Here is a 19,999-nt window from a genome sequence, read left to right as displayed (position 1 = left end):
TGGTCATCTATTGGTAAAGAAGCCATGGATACCATGTTGGGTATCTCACACGCCTTACTTACGCCTACGCTCATATGGGAGTGTGCGGGTGATCACTAGGACACTGGGGCACTTTTTACTCTCGGTAGGAGAGGTTTTTTCCCCCAGATTATGTGTACTATTTTGTATGTGCTTGTGGTGCACACTTACGGGCACTTACTGTGTTCGGGTGTGAACAGCCCCTTATAACCCTAAGGTATAAGGGTTATCATTTGTACTTTCAGCTAACACTCTATTCAGTACTATTGCATTGGGTATCGTGCTCAACTCTGTCTCTCACTCTCACACTGTCTACTGCACTTCAGCTGCACCTCGATCCTCTCCCATCTGACATTTGGTATCAGAGCTCAGCTCAGAGCAGTCTTCAGTCTGCAGTCTGCAGCCCACTCCAGTTCAGCCAGCCCCCGCCAGTTCTGCCCCAGCCGCCTGTACCTGTGCGTGTCCTGCACAGCGTGCTATCCGTCCTGCACAGCGCGCCCTGCCCAGCGCGCCACCTGTACCTGCGTGCTGCCACCTCTGCCCAGCGTGTCCTCTGCCCTGTGTCTGCCCAGCGTGCCCCTTCGCCTGTCAGTCTGCCTGCGCAGCCTCCCTGCGCTGAGCTAGACTGTGCCGTCAGCTCCAGCTGCCAGCGCGCCACCTGTTTCCACCACCCAGTCCTGGGTACCGCCTCCTCTGCCCAGCGCGCGCCCAGTCCTGCCTGCGCGTGTCACTGGACCTGCACGCCTGTACCTGTGTGTCAGTCCGACTGTACCCAGCAGTCATTATCTCGGGAATCGTGCCCGTCGTCAACACGCAGAGGTAACATTCTGCACTTTTCTTTTACACAGGAGTTCGTGCAACAGGTTCAGGTTCAGCATTGGGAAACGTGCTGAACAGCAGGTTCAGTTTTCAGCATTGGGAAACGTGCTGTGTCTGTCTGTGACACATTGAATGCACATTTTGGGGCTTTTGTAACAGACATTTGTGACAGAAATTTTGGGCAGAAAATTTTGGGGCTTTTGATGTTTTAGTGCTGCTGAGCACTAATTGCACCTTGGGAAGCGTGCATCAGTGACAGTTTTTTGACAGAGTACCCTTTGCACATTAATTGCAGACTTGTGTTTGCTGCAATTTCTGGAAATTTACAGATTTCCAGCCCGTACTGCATTGACATTGCTCTATTGCCTTTTGGGAAATAATGGCAAATCAGGGAGGAGATGTATTCACCTATGTGTCCAAGGAAGACCGATTGGATGGGAACAATTATTCCCTTTGGTCTTTCATGATGAAGAATGTATTAGTGGCAAAAAATTTGTGGGATTATGTCAGTGGAGAGGAAGCACGACCGGGAGTTGTGGCTCCCGCTACTCCTCCTCCAGGAGGACGTGCAAGAGGGCAACCTCAGCCCCCTCCACCTCAGCCCGCTCAGCCACTTCCCCCAAGAACTGCAGCTCAGAAAACTTGGGATACACGGGATGCACAGGCTATGTCGCTGATTGCATTGGCAGTTCAGCGTTCTATCATTCCTCATATTCGTTCAGCAGCTTCTTCACAAGAAGCTTGGTTGATATTGGAGCAGATGTTTGCAGGAAAGAATGAGACTCGCATCTCTTTCTTGAAGAAAGAGCTAGAGACTCTAAAGATGAATGAGGGTGATTCTATGCAGGATCATCTCAACAAAATTCAGGACTTGCGGGAGCAACTCATGAATGTGGATGAGTACTACTCAGATGCGCAGCTGATTTCTACGACATTGAATTCACTGCCTCCCTCTTACTTGGCTTTTCATACTGCCTTGAACCTCACTATGAGGATTTCGAAAGAGCCCATCACTTTCATTCAGCTTGTCAGTTTGCTTCTAGAGGAGGAACAAACTAGACGGAACAGTGGTGTGGATGGTATAGCCTCTGAGCAGGCTTTTATGTCAAGGCAGAAGGGTAAAAACAGCCAAGGGAAATATGCTTCGCAGAGTTCTGGTAGTAGTAACACTTCACAGACAAGTCAGAAACAGGGGGGCACGCAAGCCAAGAAAGGAAAATGCCATTACTGCAAGAAGCCTGGCCACTACATCACTGAGTGTAGGAAGCGCATCGCCAAAGAGAAGAAGAAGGAGTCAGGGATGTCTGTTTCTGCAGCTCCTTCCACTGCTAGTGAGTCCGCGTCCTTTGTTGCAGACAGGGACTATTGTTTTTACACTTGCAGTTATGATGTCTCTTGGGCTGATAGAGCATTTAGCTCTACAGAGGATGCTGACACTTGGTTCTTTGACAGTGGTGCCTCACGGCATATCACATCTCGTAGAGATTTGTTTTCTTCTCTTGGTGCACCTCCCGTTGGGAAGTCTGTTCAGTGTGCTAATAATGCATCATACCCTGTTCGTGGTATTGGGGAGATTCAGCTTACAACCATTGATGGCTCTATTCTCCGCCTACAGGATGCTTTGTATGTGCCTGGCATTAAGAAGAATCTGCTTTCCATTTCTTCTATGGCACGTTGTGGTTTGCAGGTCACCTTTGATGATGACCGTTGCATGGTCCGTGACAAGGAACACATGACATTGGTCTTGACAGGTTCTTTGTGTCATGGGTTATATGAGTTGGATGCTCTTTCGGTAGATCAATCTGCATATTTGACATCCACTCTTACTCCTGCTATGTTAGAGGCAGAGTTATGGCATGCTCGTTTGGGGCATGTAAACTATGGCAGCTTGATGCTATTACAGCGTACTCAGATGTTGGATGGATTACCTCTCTTGGAGAGACCTCCTGAGCATTTATGCGAGGGTTGCATTTTGGGGAAAATGCATCGTTTCTCTTTTCCCCGTGATGTTGCTTTTAGAGCAACAGCCAGATTGCAGCTTGTGCATTCGGATGTTTGTGGGCCCATGCAGACACAGTCATTGGGTGGTTGTTACTATTTTGTAACATTTATTGATGACTTTACACGTTTGTGCTGGGTCTACTGCTTGAAAAAGAAGTCAGAAGTGTATGATGCATTTTTGGCTTTCAGTGCACTTGTGGAAACTCAGTCTGGTTGCAAGATTAAGACTCTCCGTTCGGACCGAGGGGGGGAATACATGTCCTCTATGCTGAATTCTTATTTGCAGCAGAAGGGCATTATCCATCAGTACACTACTGCATATACTCCACAGCAGAATGGGGTAGCAGAGAGGAAAAATCGGTCACTCATGGAGATGGCCAGATGTATGCTGAAGGCAAAGAGTTTGCCTCATAGTTTTTGGATGGAAGCCGTCATGTGCGCTTGCCACATTTTGAACAGATGCCCTACCAAGGCCTTGAAAACCGTCACACCTTTTGAGGCTTGGCACAGCCGCAAACCTTCTGTTGGCCACTTCCGTACTTTTGGGTGTCTTGCATATGCCCATATTCCACAGGTACTTCGAAAGAAGTTGGACAACAAGGCTGTAAAATGCATCTTTATGGGATATAGCAGCGAAAGCAAAGGCTACAGACTCTATGATCCCGTGACCAAGAAGGTTTTTGTCAGCAGGGATGTTGTATTTGATGAAAAATCAGAATTATCCTTGGCTGGTTTTGATACATATCAGGCTGCCCGTGATGTCTTTGAAGGGCTGCTGCCCATCACATTTGGTGATTCAGCTGGTACTTCAGCAAATGAACCTAATGTTCAGCCAGTTGCTCCTATGGAACATGCAGTAAATCAGCACATTGCTGAAACTGAAATTCAGCAGGAACTTGTACACAGTCAGGAAGCAAGACAGGTGCCTAGATGGTACACGCAGACTATGAGAGATAGTCATTTGGAAACACCCTTGGCTGGTCGTACTCGAAGGCAAACTCGACTGCATGATTCAGCACATTCCATGGAGTTTGTTATGGCAGCATGTACTCATGATAATGAGGAGCCTGAATGTTTTGAGGATGCACGACATAGTGTGCATTGGATGGCAGCCATGCAAGCTGAATTGGATTCTATTCATAAGAATCATACTTGGGATTTGGTGTCTTTGCCAGTTGGCAAGCGTGCCATTGGTACGAAATGGGTCTACAAATTGAAAAGGAATGCAGATGGATCCATAGATAAGTACAAGGCACGGCTGGTAGCTAAAGGCTACGCACAGAAAAAGGGCATTGACTATGAGGAGACCTTTGCTCCTACCTCCCGTATGACGACCATTCGGTCTATGATTGCCTTGGCTGCACATTTTGGTTGGAAAGTGCATCAGCTGGATATAAAGACTGCATTCTTACATGGGGAACTTCAGGAAGAAGTGTATGTACAGCAGCCCATTGGTTTTGCAGTTGAAGGCTCAGAAAATTTAGTATGCAAGCTGAAAAAAGCTCTATATGGTTTGAAACAAGCTCCACGAGCTTGGTACGCAAAGATAGATGCTTTCTTGCTTAGTCAGGGGTTTGTAAACAGCCCATCTGAGTCTACCCTTTATGTACATAAAGAAGGGGGATCCATGCTGATTTTGTGTCTATATGTAGATGACCTTTTGCTCACTGGAACACATGCTGATCAGATTTCAGCATTCAAAAATAATTTACAGCAAACTTTTGACATGTCTGACTTGGGTATTTTGCATTATTACTTGGGCATCCAGTTTGTACATGATGCTAGAGGCATTGGATTATGTCAATCAAGGTACATTGGGCAACTTCTTGAGAAGTTTGGCTTACAGGATTGCAAGCCAGTTTGTACACCCATGGAACCTGGGCTCAAACTGTCATTACATGATGACAGTGATTTGTTTGATATCCATACTTATGCTCCAGCAGTGGGATGTCTCATCTATCTATGCCACACTCGGCCAGACATACAGTTTGCCGTTTCAGTTTTGAGCAGGTACATGCATCAGCCTCGTATGTCGCATTGGCAAGCTGTGAAGCGTGTGTTTCGTTACTTGCAGGGTACTAGAGCTCTTGGATTGCTTTATGCCAAGGGGGGACCACTGCAGTTACATGCTTACAGTGACTCTGATTGGGCTGGTGATTTTGATACTCGTCACTCCACTAGTGGCAATTGTTTCTTTCTTGGCTCGTCATGCATTTCTTGGCTTAGCAAGAAACAATCCACTGTTGCCACGTCGTCATGTGAAGCTGAGTACAAGGCAGCCTTCACTACTGCAGTTGAGTGCGTATGGCTTAGACGCTTACTTGCTGATTTGGATGTATCTGTTACGGAGCCTACTCCTTTATATACTGACAGTCAGAGTGCCATTGCAGTGGCACGGAACCCTGTGTTTCATGCTCGCACGAAACACATAGAGATTCACTACCACTTTGTCAGAGAGAGGCTACATGCAGGTGATATCAGCCTTGTCTACTGTCCTACCACCAGCAATGTGGCAGACATCTTCACCAAAGCTCTTCCACGAGACAAATTTGAAGCATTTCGCGATGCTTTGAATTTGACGCCCTTTGGTGGCGGATGATCCTTGTACACTTGATCACTCTTCACTCCAGGGGGGTTTGTTGGGTATCTCACACGCCTTACTTACGCCTACGCTCATATGGGAGTGTGCGGGTGATCACTAGGACACTGGGGCACTTTTTACTCTCGGTAGGAGAGGTTTTTTCCCCCAGATTATGTGTACTATTTTGTATGTGCTTGTGGTGCACACTTACGGGCACTTACTGTGTTCGGGTGTGAACAGCCCCTTATAACCCTAAGGTATAAGGGTTATCATTTGTACTTTCAGCTAACACTCTATTCAGTACTATTGCATTGGGTATCGTGCTCAACTCTGTCTCTCACTCTCACACTGTCTACTGCACTTCAGCTGCACCTCGATCCTCTCCCATCTGACATACCAGTGTGCCTTGCTGAAGAAGAAAGAGGTCAGTCACCATGAACCATGAACCGCATTGTCCACCTCAAGGGGTGTGAGGAGTGTGAAGCACGAACCGCAATGTCCGCCTCAAGGGGTGGGAGGGCAGTGGAAGGGCTGGAAGTGAGCTGTTAGTGGGAGGAGGATGTAACCAGTAGTAAGAGGTTACAACCAGTAGAAAAACGCAAGTGAGGAGAGAGAAAGAGTTAAAACTCAAGTAGGGAAGTCTGCAGGAGAGAGAAAGACTAAAAACGCAGGGAAAAAAAAGCAGCAGCAGTCAATATGCTGAAATCAGCTTTGAACAGTGTGTGATAGGCTGGAAACAGGTGCCAGATTGTTCTAGACAGCAATGGCCAGCTTGGACCGCGATATCCTCCGCATCCGGGGTGTGGACAGCAAGCTGAAATACCTGAAATCCGCAAAAACGAGATTGTTTTTTGAATGGAGAGTGATCAACAACAGTCGTTCTGCTGTAAACAGCAGCAATCAGGGTGTGGAGGACTGGAAACAGGCACCAGACTATAGGGAACAATGATGGATAGCATGGGCTGAGATGCCCTTCGTGACCGGGGTGTGGGCAGCAAGCTGGTAACGCTTGAAACCTGCAAAAACGAGAGTCAGGGATTTTGATGCATCGGAAGAAGAAGAGAAGTGGATGTTGAACCCACCACTGGTCTTTGCCTTCACTAGAGTGGAGGATCTTTGCTGCTGTTTGAGCAGATCCAGCTCTAATACCATGTCAAAAGATGACGTACTAGTGAGATAGTAGGGTTTGCGGGGAGGAACACGGAGTGAACTCGGCAAACATGGAGAAGAGAAGAGAAGAGAAGAGAGAAGAAACTGTGATGAATGGAAGGTTGAAGTTCTAAATCATGGAGTGAATGTGATACAAGGGAACAAGGGTGCTGTAGCACAAGGAAGATGATGAAGACAAGCATGAACCACGAACCGTAATGTCTTCTTGAAGGGATATGAGGGTAGTGGAGAGACTGGAGAGAAGAGGTGACAGACTGAATGAATCAGCCGTGAGGAATGAATGAGAGAGTGGCCTATAAATAGGCACAGTCAGTCTAGGATGGCGCCCCTTTTTGGGATTGCAAATCCTAAATGCAAAACACAGAAACGCAAAAAAGCAAACTGCGGCTGGCACCTTCCATTCTCGAGTGTCTTTGCATCATATTTGATCATTTGATTGGTATTAGGTACCATTAAATGCTATTTCCTTAGTGTCACCAAGTGACACTTACGACCAAATGAATGACCTAGGCCAACAATTGGTACTAGATATCACCAAGTACCTGTGCAGCATAACTTATAGTAACTTTTGCCTTTGACATCCCGTGATTTTCTCAGGTCTCGCTCGTACATTTACTCTAACCTCAGTTACACCTCACATGTGCAACATTTATTTAACCATGTGATTGAAAATTAATCCACACGTTAAGTGAGGTTTCAAAAATACATGTCTTCATGACACATTGGCTACAGAGAAGCTTCGAAAATTATGAAGCTTACTTGGAGTTGTGGAGATATAGTTGAGCTTGAGGGGGAGTGTTGAGATGGCAAGCTCAACATGTACGCACATTGATAATGGACGGCCTAATTAGATGGGTTTGCACATCCATACTTAGCACGTCAGTGGTCATTATGATCCTTGCATGGCCATTGATTTATTACTTATTATATTTGGTTTGTTGCATCTACCTTCAACTGACATAGTTATAGCAGGAGTGGATTAGTATAGTCAAATATGCACTATTTGACTTAGTAGGCTAGTTTCCTTAATGTTGTATCTTATCTATATTTGTGTATATTGTACTGTGTATAAAAAGAAGAAGAAATTAATAAGAAAATGTTTTGGCCACTGTCTCTCTTCTTATGTTCTTGAGTGAGCTTCCTCTTGTGTGTGGTGGGTGTTTGGCATAATAGCTCAAGCAAGTTCCCCCACCACACGATTCATGACAAAACACTCATGCAATGCATATCTTTGTAGCTAGATAGATTAAGTTTGGGCAAGCAATTGATGGAAAACTATAGTATAATGCTTGGTCTTCACAAAGGGTTGAGAATGATTGTCTACTTTAGAGATCTGTTCCATATCACTAGACATAAGTATGCATGTTTTACCTTCAAAACAATGAAATCTCTCTAGTTAGGAAAAATTACTATGGGTCGGAATAAATAGTCTCCAAATGCTGTTGGACAACTTATATCTGAGAGTAGTTATACAAGTAACAAATACATGTAGAAAGAAGTTTGAACATGTCAGGGATGGACCATCATGGTCTGTAAAGAAATGTTGTAGCAAAGAGAAAATGCAGAATATACAACAACAAGATGAAAAAAGTGTGTAGAATGCTCAAGGAAGGTCAATGATTACTTGGAATGCAAATCGTACAATGTGGGCCTCAAACCTCTATGTTTCAAGGACTGGGGAGATCACGTGAATTGAGAGTGCTGCTGGTGATGCCCAGAACAGCTAATGTGTCACACGTTTCACGAATCCTGAATAGCAGCAGCAGCAGTCCATGGCTGATGATGATGTTGCGGATAGCAAAGGAGGGAGCAAAACACAGTCCTCCAGGCAGCAAGATGTCGAGGGATTGCTCTGGCAGCAAAACAAAAGGTTTTCTACTCAATGGTAGCTCCACAGGCAGCAAAAGGTGGCAACAATGTAGACTCAGCTGGCTGGCCACCAGAGGGTGAGAACACAGGTTGCTGGAGCAAAAACTGCAGACAACAGTGATGGTGATGGTGTGGCAGCAGCTCAAACAGGCTGGCAAAGATGGCAGCAAGCTTGGTGAAAGCTGGGGCGAACCTCCAATCTGGCTCTGGCCATAGTAGCAGGATGGACTTCCTCCAAGTCAGCAATGACCTGTAAAACATTGGACTTATGAAGGATAAGATGGGATGCCCACAACATGCTCTTCAATAGAGGACTCTTTTAAGCACTAATTACAACAAGCATAAAATTCACATAAATTGAAAATGCACAATTTACTACTTTAATCTTGGACATTGGACACCCTGTTGGCCCCAAAATTGGCACCCATTGCAGTATTTCTTGATTTTTATTGCAAATGGAAGGAGTGCAACTGAGATCCTCTGATCTCCTATGCTAATCCAAGTGCCTCTTATTGTCAAAATTATCTAGTAAGTCTCCAAACCAATTTTTCCCTTGGTTTGCTTGGGCATTGGCTTTCACTTCGCTCCTTGAAATACAAATTCAGCCCCAAACCTGAGATTGTTTGGTTAGCCTCTTAAATCTCCTTGAAATTCTTCAATTTTAGTTATTGGAATTCAAGTCTTAGGCCCTTAATTTTGAGCATGCATCTCGAGGCGGTTGCCAAAACTTTAATTTTTGCTATAGTTTAGGGTTTACAATAGAGATTGATTGAAATCTCTTCCTCTGATGGCTCAAATTGTCAAAAAATGTCGAGATAACTTGAGAGATGGTTGGGGAATGAGAGAGAATGCTATAGAAAGAGAAATGTCAAAGTTCATTGCGAGAAATGTTGAAAAATTACTACTGCTCTTCTCAAGTAGCCATGGAAGCTATCGTCTACAGCTTAGGATCACTAGAAAGATTGTTGTCCCCTCTTGTATATTGTTACCTTGCACTGAAAGAACCTTGGGCTGTTGTCGTCTACTCTTAGAGGGCTCCAAATTTCTGTCACTTGTTGTAGGGCTGGTCCATGGTGGTTGCAAATCACATCAATATCTCCTTACTTTCTAACAGTCTACTTCTCTCTCACAATGTTTGGAATAGACTTTATTTAGCTCCTAAAAACGTCTTTTCTACTTGCATAGGTAAGTTTTACCAAGTGGCAGCCTTTGAATCCCATTTTCCAGCATTATCAAACTTATTAAATTAATTTTTAGAATATTGATTCTGAAAATCAATTTAATAATTATTCTAGTGCTAAAAAATTTAATTTCACCAGCCAATAATCAAATTGGCTAGGCCAATTTGTCTTTCAAGTATCCCTGAGCAGCTATTAGCCTTTAGGTCGGCATTAATTAATTAGTTAATGTCTAGTCTCTAATGTCACCCCATTGATATTAGTGGCCAATAAATTGGTCTATGCCTAAATTTGACACCAATTGACCTCCAAAGCCCAGTTGACATAACTTATCATAACTTTTTCTTTTGACACCCACTGTCTTCTCGGGGCCCTTGGCTCGTTACCATGAAATAACTGCCATGTACATCACATGTGCTAAACAATCTTGCACATTTGATTAATAACTTAATCAAGTATTATTGGCAATTTTAAAGCATCTTGAAATTTCATGTCCCCATGACGCACTGATTCTCGTAGGATTGGATTACTTGGATATGACATTGTTCCCATATTGGTGTATCTTCCTTGGACTGCAAGTTCTAGATCCTTATTAGCTTCAAACTCGAATTGTTGTACACCTCCCTCCGGGGTGTAGATTAGGTCATTTGGATGATATGAAGAAGGAATTTGAGAAGTAAGATGAGAAGTATTTGAGGTGGAACCATATTGTGCCCTACTTCTTTTGACAGTCACTATTGTCTTTGTGACAAGACGTGTATTTGTCACTCAGTAAGAGGTAAAGTGATCCGGGATCCTCTCCTCCAGCCCTATTTGGGGATTTAAGGTCTCTCTCCCTTAGAGCCTACACTGATGGGGATATCAATGCTGATATGATAGGTTTTGAGGGTGACTACTTTGGTCATAGTGACATGGAACAACTATTTTCTTGCTTCCCATCCCACTCCCATCCTGCCCCCATACCATCCTAGTCTCATTGCCATGTTAGCCCCCTCTCAGGGCGACAAGGGATGACAACCCCTGTCCCGTGTCCCCTATCCCCGTCTCCAAATCCCATCCCATGTTACTATGGCTTTGGTGAAGATTGCTGAGACATCTTGGATAATGTTCTCAGGATGATGCAGGCATCAGCCGGCTGGCTGCTAGAAGGTGGAAACACAGGTTACTGGATCAAAAGTGCAGTCAGCAGTGATATTGATGACATGGTAGCAGCTGTTGGCAGTCATTCAAGGGCAGTTGCTGAGAAGATCAGCTGGTGGCAACTCAAACAGGCTGCTGGCAATGGCAGCAAGGAGGGATGACGGCTGATGGCTGGAATGATCAACGATCAGATGGGAAACCCTCAATATTCACTTTTATAGAGGAATTTTAGGCATTTGTCCAACGATTTCGACATTAATTTTAATGCACCTTTTTGGGGATGTTTGTAAAGAGTGAAATTAGGTGTTAATGCATGATAATCTATGATTAATACATAATTTTGGTGGCTTGACATGGTCCGGGGAGCTTCCAGTGATTTTGTGCATGCCACCATGGCATGTCATAGAGAGCAGGCTGCTGATACCAATGAAACACCAACATAGATCCCTGCCCTGCACATGTGACATGACACAAGCAATACCAGTGTAGAAAGAAGCATGGCTAGCCCCCAACCATAGAGCCTAAACAGCCTCTCTGAGCCTATTTGACCATTAACATTTTGGGCCAAGCTATCATCATAAAGGCTGATGTCCATAACATTAACCCACACTATTCTGGTATGGAGCTGCTGAGGGTCTGGAGTCCAATTATGGTGATCACTAGAGATCTTATGCAAGTGCACACTTGATTCCTTTTTATAGGACCCTGTAACTGCCCTAGCCTTTGGGCATGTTCATAGTACAAGGTCACTTAGTTGCTCTAGTGTTTAGGACATGTTCATATCTAGTGACCTAATGGTTGTTGGTCAATGGTCTACAGTGTGGGTGGCCATCCCAGATGTGCAAGGAAGATAGAGTGCTTTTTCAAATGCTAGCAACAAAATTGGAGGGCTATTTGGAATGCTTGCAGGAAAAATGAAGTGCTGTTTCCAATGCTATTTTATAATCTTGCAGCAAAAATGTAAATGGAGGTGGAGTGCTATTTCAAATGCTTGCAGAGGAAGATGGAGTGCTATTTTAACTGTTTGCAGCAAAAATGTTTTGTTCACTCTTTAAAGCCATAATCCTGACACTCAACCCCCCAAAGCTTCTTCCACTACACTGCTAGGGCTGACATACCTCTCCTTATACAAGTTGATAATGGTTGGGCCGCTGGTAGGGACTGTTTAAAGCCTTAGGACAGCTGGTGTGGACAGGTTTATGCAAGATTTTTATCTTTGGCAGCCTGTGCTTTACTCTTGTTGGTATACTTAAATCTCCTAGTTCCTGAAGCAACTGACCCTTATTGCAAGCTCCACAAGAACAACAATCTAACTTCAGCTTTGACATGCTTTCATATGAAGTTGGAATTCTTGTCATCATGTCGAGATTAATGTGGATCGCCCTTCTTACCGCTACCATCTTTGTTCTTCCCCTTAGTGTTGTTGTAGAGCTGGCCTACATGGCCCATTTTGAATGGGCTTCTTTTGGCCTTTAAGACCATATTTTTCCAAAATTAATCCACCCAAAGATTCAAAATTGGAGATGGATTAAAATCCTCATGATGAACTTCACAGAACTCCAACTTCCCTCTTCATCATGCACACCTTGCCTACATTAGCAGCGCTATCTTCTTGGATGCCTGCCTGAGCTTCAAAAGTTTTGTTTTGAAAAGAAATCATCAGTATGAAGAGTGATGGTAGTATGTGGCTACTCAATACACAAGCAATGCCTCTTCAGCTGCTAGGCTTAGTATCTGCAGATTCAAGGAGGCTGCAGATGAGTTGTGTGCAGAGGACCATGATGAAAGTAAAAGGCTAAATGAAGCATAAAGATTGCCAATCACAATATCAATAAGACTGAGAAAGAAGTTGAAATATATAGATACCCATGAGTAAAAACGCTGGTTGCTACTCTAACTTCAAAAGGGAAGAGAGCACAGCACTGCCAAAGTCTGACGATTAAGTTTTTGATTCTGAAGGAGCTTAGTGAACTGAACAGAACCAAACTCTCCCAGCCAGAGGCAATTATAACTCCGCAACACCAAAATTATTGCAGTGTAATAAATGTCCACTCAACTACAAAAATAGGGAAATCGGCCCATTGCAAGGAACGCTCTTTCCCAACTAAAGGTCATGCACCTGTGTTTGGCTGTGTGAAATCTTAATTTGAAGGTTGGTACTGTTGGAGAGTTAACTGCTTGTATGATGCAGAAGCAATTTTCTACCACCAAGAATCTGTAGTTGGGAGCTAACTGCTATTGCTGCTACTAGAACCGGATCTGATTCCATGAGTGAAAAATCTCATTGAAGTCTGGAAATGTCCTGCTAAAAAAGGCTCATCTGATATTTCTGGTGGGTACTGTGAAATAAACATATTTCTGGAAGGCTTTAATGGCTGAAAGATAGCTGTCTTGCTACTACAGATATGCCGGAATCGCTGTATCTTGATCAAGGGAGGATGTAGAATCACAGAAAAACTTGGGTTGTTTCAGATGGAGCCCATTCTGTGGGATCTTGCTAGAAAACAACTATCATGATGTCTTCTAGGGTGAAAACGCAGCTGTTTCAGCAAAACGTGGAAATTTTTTGAGATGCTTGCACTCCTTTTGGAAGGTTCAATGGGAAGTAATAGAAAATTTGGTAATGGAAATCTGCTCTGATACCAAAAGATAATTTTGATATCAATGTGAAATCTGATTTGATCTGCTGGTCCAGCCCTAAAATACGTGTACACGTGGAAGAAGAAGAAAGTACAAATTGAAGGCTGAAGACCAAGGCCGTGATTTTGAGAAACTCGCAAACTGAAGTTAACTGTGCATGTGAGATGTAGTAAAACACTGGTATTAATAACATCAAAACATTGAGAAAATTGTACATTAGGTTGGCCTGATAACATGGTCAGAAACAAACATTGGCTGATTGTTTATTTGAGCCAAAACTGTCTGGAAAACAAAATAGGCAGGGAGGGATGCAAAGGCAGGGAATAAAGTAAAAGCCATGTACTGCAGCTTTGGATGCTCCTTATCCTTTGGGGTGAGTGGTTAGAAATGAACATGAATGCAAGGAGGGAGCAAGGAGAAAAGCTCAGTAACTAAATGCGTGTTTTCTACATGTCCTCAAGATTATGGCTCTACTTGGAACATGTCACTTAGCTTCTTCCTTTGATAAATCTTTTTATGGACAGTTTCTTTGGTGTATCCTCCATTGATGCAGTGTCCTTCTTGGATGCAGCAGATAGAGTTGCAATTTCACTTTTTCAGCAGAGGAGTTTGTCAATTGTGGCTAGAAGCCAGACTAGCACTTTATCTATGATGATCCACTCTTGGAAAGGGCAAGGTTTGAGGTATTTTTATCGCACAGTTGAACTAAATAGCTACAGGGCAGTCTTCACAATTCTGTCACTGGTAAGAAGATAGATGTTTTGCACATGCAAGAGTATAAGTCTAATAGGCAGATTGGTAAGACTGACATGCCGCTTTCTTCTTCCATCCCTTAGCTTTATGAATATGAATGTTTTATTCTTACAAGAGCATAATCTTGATCAGTGCAGGGTACCAAATTTACATGTCATCCACATCACCATGTGGGGCCATTTTAATGTCAAGAACTGCGGCTGTCTATGTACCTATTGGGGGGGGGGGGGGGGGGGGCGGGTTCTGAGGTGTGACTTAATTCAGGGAAGCATTTAATATTAGCTCATTCAACAACCATATTTTCTGACTAAATAATTGTCAATGAGGCATTTGATCTGATCGAAATTGGATACACAAAGATTTACAAGATCTACTGCATCATATGAAAGCTAAACTTGGTTGATGATCAACACCTATCCAAGCAAAGACAAATGATCAGAACTCTTGTCACTTTTGGTATCCTTAACATCCATGCTCCAATACTAGGAGAAAGACTATTGCTTCAAGCTGATCAATGTTCCTTTTCAAAGTGGGAGCAAAGCAAGACTTTTAGGGGAAGTGTTCTTTTTCCAGGGGAGACCAATCGAGAAGGAGAGTCCATTCTTTTCAAAGACCTTCTGAGTACAGTTCTGTATTCATTAAAATAAAACATGTTCGGGGTGTCTCTAGGGGACAGTTTTGGCCTGCTCTTTCAAATAAAGTACTTTCAAATTATTGATCACCTCTTAGCCTCATCCACAAATCAAGTGAGCCAATGCCAAGTCCAAGGGGATGGCCCAGGTAGTATACTGTCCATACGTAGAGGGCTCCCTTGTAACTGTGTCGTTCTCTTTTTCTTTTTTTCTTTTTTTCTTTTTTCTTATCTCTTCAAGAAATAAGCTGTACTCTGCTTCGTTGGCTGTCAGTTTCAGTTGTTTCAGTGCTTGCAGTTTGTTTCAATGTGCTTTTCTGCATAGCAAAGTTATCAAGGTGTGGTATTACATTGCTAACCATCATATATGTCAAGAGTGCTTTGGGTACATTGGAATTTCCGGAGTATAAAGTACGGTTTGATGTTATTCACTTAACAGGTTTTTACTTCCCCCATAACTGAACTTGGAAAAGCTGCAGTAGCCCTTGGACAAAATGATTTGAGAGCAAGGGTTAAAGAGGGGACAGTTCTCCTCAGAGATGAGATAGGCGATCTGAAAGATATGTTCAATAGCATGGCACGACAAATTGCAAGCCATCAGTCAATACTTGAGCATAAGGTCATGATCATGATTGTCACTTGTGCTACTTTTTCTGGAAGCTGTTGTCTTATTTTTCTTCCATTGTAATCATTACTTTTAGCAGGTAAGGGAAAGAACTGCAGATTTGGCGTGTGCAAATGATGGCCTTGCAAAGGAAATAGAAGAACGAAGAAGAATAGAAGTAGAGCTAGAGAAAGCAAAAGATATTGCCATAGCTGCAAATAGATCAAAGTCTGAGTTTTTGGCTAACATGTCCCATGAAATTCGCACCCCTTTGAACGCAATTATAAATTTCACGGAGCTATGCTTGGACACTCGAATAACACCTGAGCAACAAGAACATCTTGACTATGTACACTGTTGCTCCCAGCATATTAAATTTGCAGAAGAAATTTGTTTTAATGGTTTAGTTTTGTTCAGCTCATAACATTTAAGCTTTGTGGTCTGTTTGATTCAGGTCCGTTTTGCTGCACAACATCTTCTACGTCTCATCACAGACATCTTAGATTTCAGTAAAATAGAAGCAGGAAAGCTTGAGATGGAGGAAATGCAATTTTCACTGTTTGACCAGTTGGAAAATGCTGTGTCAGTTCTTGCAGCGCGTGCTTTAAAAAATGGTCTGGAGCTTTGCTGTTGTTTTGAGGATGATGTTCCTGAGCAGCTCCTTGGCGATCCAGGGAGGCTACTTCAGATCTTTGTGAACCTAATTGGTTAGACAGTGACTGTCCTTCTCTGAATCTTGTATATCTTTCAAGCAGACATAGGTCATCTTAGCACAGCATTATGTATACAAGCTTCTGCTCTGACCAATAAGTGACGTGCCAGGTAATGGGATAAAGTTCACCAGAAAAGGAGAGGTGGTCATTTCTGTATATATGAAAGACAAGCGTGCAGATGCAGTGGAACTTCTATTTGCAGTCAAAGATACTGGTGGCTAGCTAACATATAAATTCTTGGTTAGTTGTTTGAACTGTCATTCAGCTGTTGAGCTTTCTGCCTTTTTTGATGACATTATTGTTGTTACAGGTCTAGGTATACCAGCGAGCAAGCAGTCTTTGCTTTTCCAAGCATTCTCACAAGTAGATTCGTCAACTCAAAGGTAATGCTCTTGGAGTGCTACATACTTAAAATACAACTGGCATCAATTGATTAGATGACATGAAATGGATTAAATTTTTGGGTTTTGCTACCAAATTATTCTTGCCATAACATGGTAGCATGGGATCTGAAGTGTATTCAATGCTCTCCGCATTAGTATCCATTCATTAACTACTAGAATTGTGTTGGGTCAGTTGCTCAAAGCATTCAATACCATCTCTATTTCCACCTATAGGCAAAGATAGCAACCAAACTGAGCTTCTCTGAGGTACTGTCCTTGCCCCTGTTGAAGCACGCCACCCAGCCTTCCCCTTGGGAGTAGTACCTATTGGACATGATTCAACAGCTGCAACAAGAAAATAAAATGTTAAAAGAGGAGAAGAAGATTCCGAAACTAGAAGAACAAATCAAGCAATATAATAAAGTTGAAGACAAGATTATCCATTAGGTATAACAATCTGAACCATAGAAAGAGATTTTGGTAAAAGAATTCATAACATAGATTGAAGAAAAACAAACAGTAGGAATGGGTTTCAAAAGAAATGAGAGTAGGGAGCTTGGATGAAGGATGGGATAACCTCGGAGGATGAAGAGATAGAGAAGTACATTTTTGTTTGGGAAAATGGGATCATGCAAAAGGTGTGTAGAGCCAGTTCCTTCATTGACATTGGAGATTCCTCAATCATGGTAAAAGGAAAGTGTCTACCCATTTCTCCTGAGTAAATCTTGGAGACTTGGGAAAGAATTGCACAAGCGCTCACTCATATTAAGGTTCTGAGATGAGATGGAGAGGATGCCCTTCATGAGGAAGAAGGCAATACTACATGCACTCCTAGGGGCTCCCATCCATATAGATAACAATCTCACAAGGATGCAGATGGAGCATAGACATGTGGGTATACCCAAAATAATCAAGACCAAGAAGGAGGACAAAAAGACAGCATACAAAGATGGCCGAATCATTATTAATGGCGTGCAATCAAATTGAGACACGTGGCCTATGAGACATCACCCCAAGATATTGATGACAGTGTGAAACTGTAACAACTCACTTTGTGAGGTGATGGAGAACCATAATCTGATTATGATCACAAAGACACATTAGAGTTCTAAGAGAGCACTGCCTAGAGTACAAGGATATGTCTGAGAGTCTACATACAGGATGGGAGTCTATATACAAGAGATGTACAAGACATCAAGGCACTACTTGATAGTTGGGAGAAGTAGTAGTACTAATTAGACAAGCAGCTATGGGATAGAGTTTGCATCATGACATGGGACCTTGACATGTGATACATGTGGATTAGAGTGGAGGTCTCCTGAGACCAGATGCTATACATTGCTCTTTGCTATATTCCCCTCCGGAGATTGAGATATACTACTAGGGAGTCCTAGTAGTGCAGAGAGAGAGAGAGGAGAGAGAGAGAGAGAGTGTGTGTGTGAGTGAGATGGAGGAATAGAGGGGGGGTCCCCTTTCGTAGACTTTTCAAACGAGATGGTGCACGACTTTGGACTTAGGAGAGACTCTCTTAGTTGGTGATTTTAATGCCAGGATGCAGATGTTGAGAAACCCTTCACCCTTCATGCGCAGTTTGCATTTTTCGTTTTTGCATTTTGCATTCAGGGTTTGCAGCCCCAAAAAGAGGCGCCATCCTAGACTAACTTTGCCTATTTATAGGCCACTCTCTCGCTCATTCCTCACTGTTGATTCATTCAGTCCGTCACCTCTTCTCTCCAACCTCTCCACTGCCCTCACACCCCTTCAGGAGGACATTGTAGTTCGTGGTTCGTGGTTGCCTTCATCATCTTCCTTGTGCTACGGCACCCTTGTTCCCTTGTATCACATTCACTCCATGATTCAGAACTTCATCATTCCATTCATTAGAGTTTATTCTCTCTTCTCTTCTCTTCTCCATGTTTGCCAAGTTGACTCCATGTTCCTCCCCGCAAACCCTACTGTCTTGTTGGTATATCATCTTTTGACACGGTATCAGAGCTGGATCTGCTCAAACGACGACAAAGATCCTCCACTTCACTGACGGCAAAGACCGGTGGCAGGTTCGGCATCCACTTCTTTTTTTCTTCTGCTACATCAAAATCTTGTTTTTGTAGGTTTCAAGTGTTTTCAGCTTGCTGCCCACACCCCTTTCATGGAGGACATTGCAGTCTCAGCTGTCCCTTGATGTCAGCTATAGTCTAACGCCAGTTTCCAGCCTTCCATCCGCAGTTTGCAGCTGTTTACAGCAGAGCAACTGTTGCTGATCACTCTCTATTAAAAACACAATCTCATTTTTGCAAATTTCAGGTATTTCAGCTTGCTGTCCACACCCTGGACACGGAGGACATCACGGTCCAAGCATTGCTGTCTACAACAGTGGTACGTGTTTCCAGCCTATCACACACTGTTTAGAGCTGATTTCAGCATACTGACTGCTACTGCTGGTTTTTTCGTGCGTTTTTAGTATTTCTCTCTCCTCACCTGCGTTTTTAGTCTTTCCTCACTTGCGTTTTTCTACTGGTTGCAACCTCTTATTGCTGGCAGCATTCTCCTTCCACTGGTAGAGCTCACTTGCAGCCCTTCCATTGCCCTCCCACCCCATGCGGCAGACATTCCGGTTTGTGGTTCACATTGCCCTCACACCCCTTGAGACGGACATTGCGGTTTGTGGTTCGTGGCTAACCTCTTCCACCTTTTCCTTCTTTAGCAAGGGACATTGGTACCCATGGCTTCTTCACCAACAATAGATGACCAGGCTACTAGGTGCTCTTATCGCCGCACGAACGGTCATCCCACCGAAGATTGCCGACTTCAACCTTTGTTCCCCACCTCCTTGGAGTATATGCATCTTCCACCAGGCACTCCTTGTGCCACCTCTCCTTTTTGGGCCACAAAGATTGTTCTGTATCGACTATGCTCAAGGCAATAAGATGCATCCGATGCGCACTAAGTCCTTTCGAGCACATGGAGGATCGATTGGCGCTACGACCTCTTGGAGATCGTTGCAATGCCACCGGGAGTCTTCTCCCACCTATTTTCGGGTGCAATGGCTACCACGGCTCGCGGTTCTGCAGTATGCTCTATTGAGAGACAGTGATTGTTTGATATCATCTCCTCGTTAGTTTGCTCCTTCGAGAGACAGTGACTGCTCGACTCCTTCCTTTTCTTTAGCTTCCCGGTTTGCTCCATTGGGAAGCAGTAATTGTTGCCCACTCATTGTTCAGTCTGAGCCCCCACCCTTCATCCTCACCTACTCAGGTCGAGAGGCCATCTCTGGGCATTCTTCACCACCTCAAATACTTTCTTTGGCACGACCAGTGATATCTCCTTCATCCTCAGACATTTCGGAGTTGGTGATCCATGAGTTTTTGGATTCCCTATCTACCTCGGAGGGGGATGATCTTTCTTTGCCCTCCAAGGGGACATCCACATCTATTGTGACTTTAAAGGGGACTCCTATTCCTCTAGTTTCAAAGGGGGTCCCCACCCACCCCTCGCTCAA

General features: G+C 43.7%; 1 protein-coding gene across 2 annotated transcripts in view; it reads left to right on the top strand.

Moving 5' to 3' along the window:
• Positions 1–19,999, top strand: part of LOC148009238 (uncharacterized) — a 145,226-nt gene that overhangs the window by 49,611 nt on the left and 75,616 nt on the right. For both annotated transcript variants that reach the window (XR_015689860.1, XM_087673652.1), the window contains exons 5-9: positions 15,240–15,419; positions 15,505–15,753; positions 15,859–16,111; positions 16,227–16,331; positions 16,428–16,500. Coding sequence is in view for 1 of the 2 variants with exons in the window: in XM_087673652.1 (XP_087529778.1) it covers positions 15,240–15,419; positions 15,505–15,753; positions 15,859–16,111; positions 16,227–16,331; positions 16,428–16,500 (860 nt within the window). In the remaining variant the exon portion in view is untranslated. The remainder of the gene's footprint in view (positions 1–15,239; positions 15,420–15,504; positions 15,754–15,858; positions 16,112–16,226; positions 16,332–16,427; positions 16,501–19,999) is intronic.

Source organism: Lygodium microphyllum, unplaced genomic scaffold (genome assembly GCF_053477565.2).
Source record: "Lygodium microphyllum isolate KBCC unplaced genomic scaffold, Lygodium_microphyllum_v1.1.10 scaffold_32, whole genome shotgun sequence".
Taxonomy (NCBI): Eukaryota; Viridiplantae; Streptophyta; class Polypodiopsida; order Schizaeales; family Lygodiaceae; genus Lygodium; species Lygodium microphyllum.
Note: the sequence above shows the minus strand (reverse complement) of the source record. Positions and strands in the feature narration are given on the sequence as shown.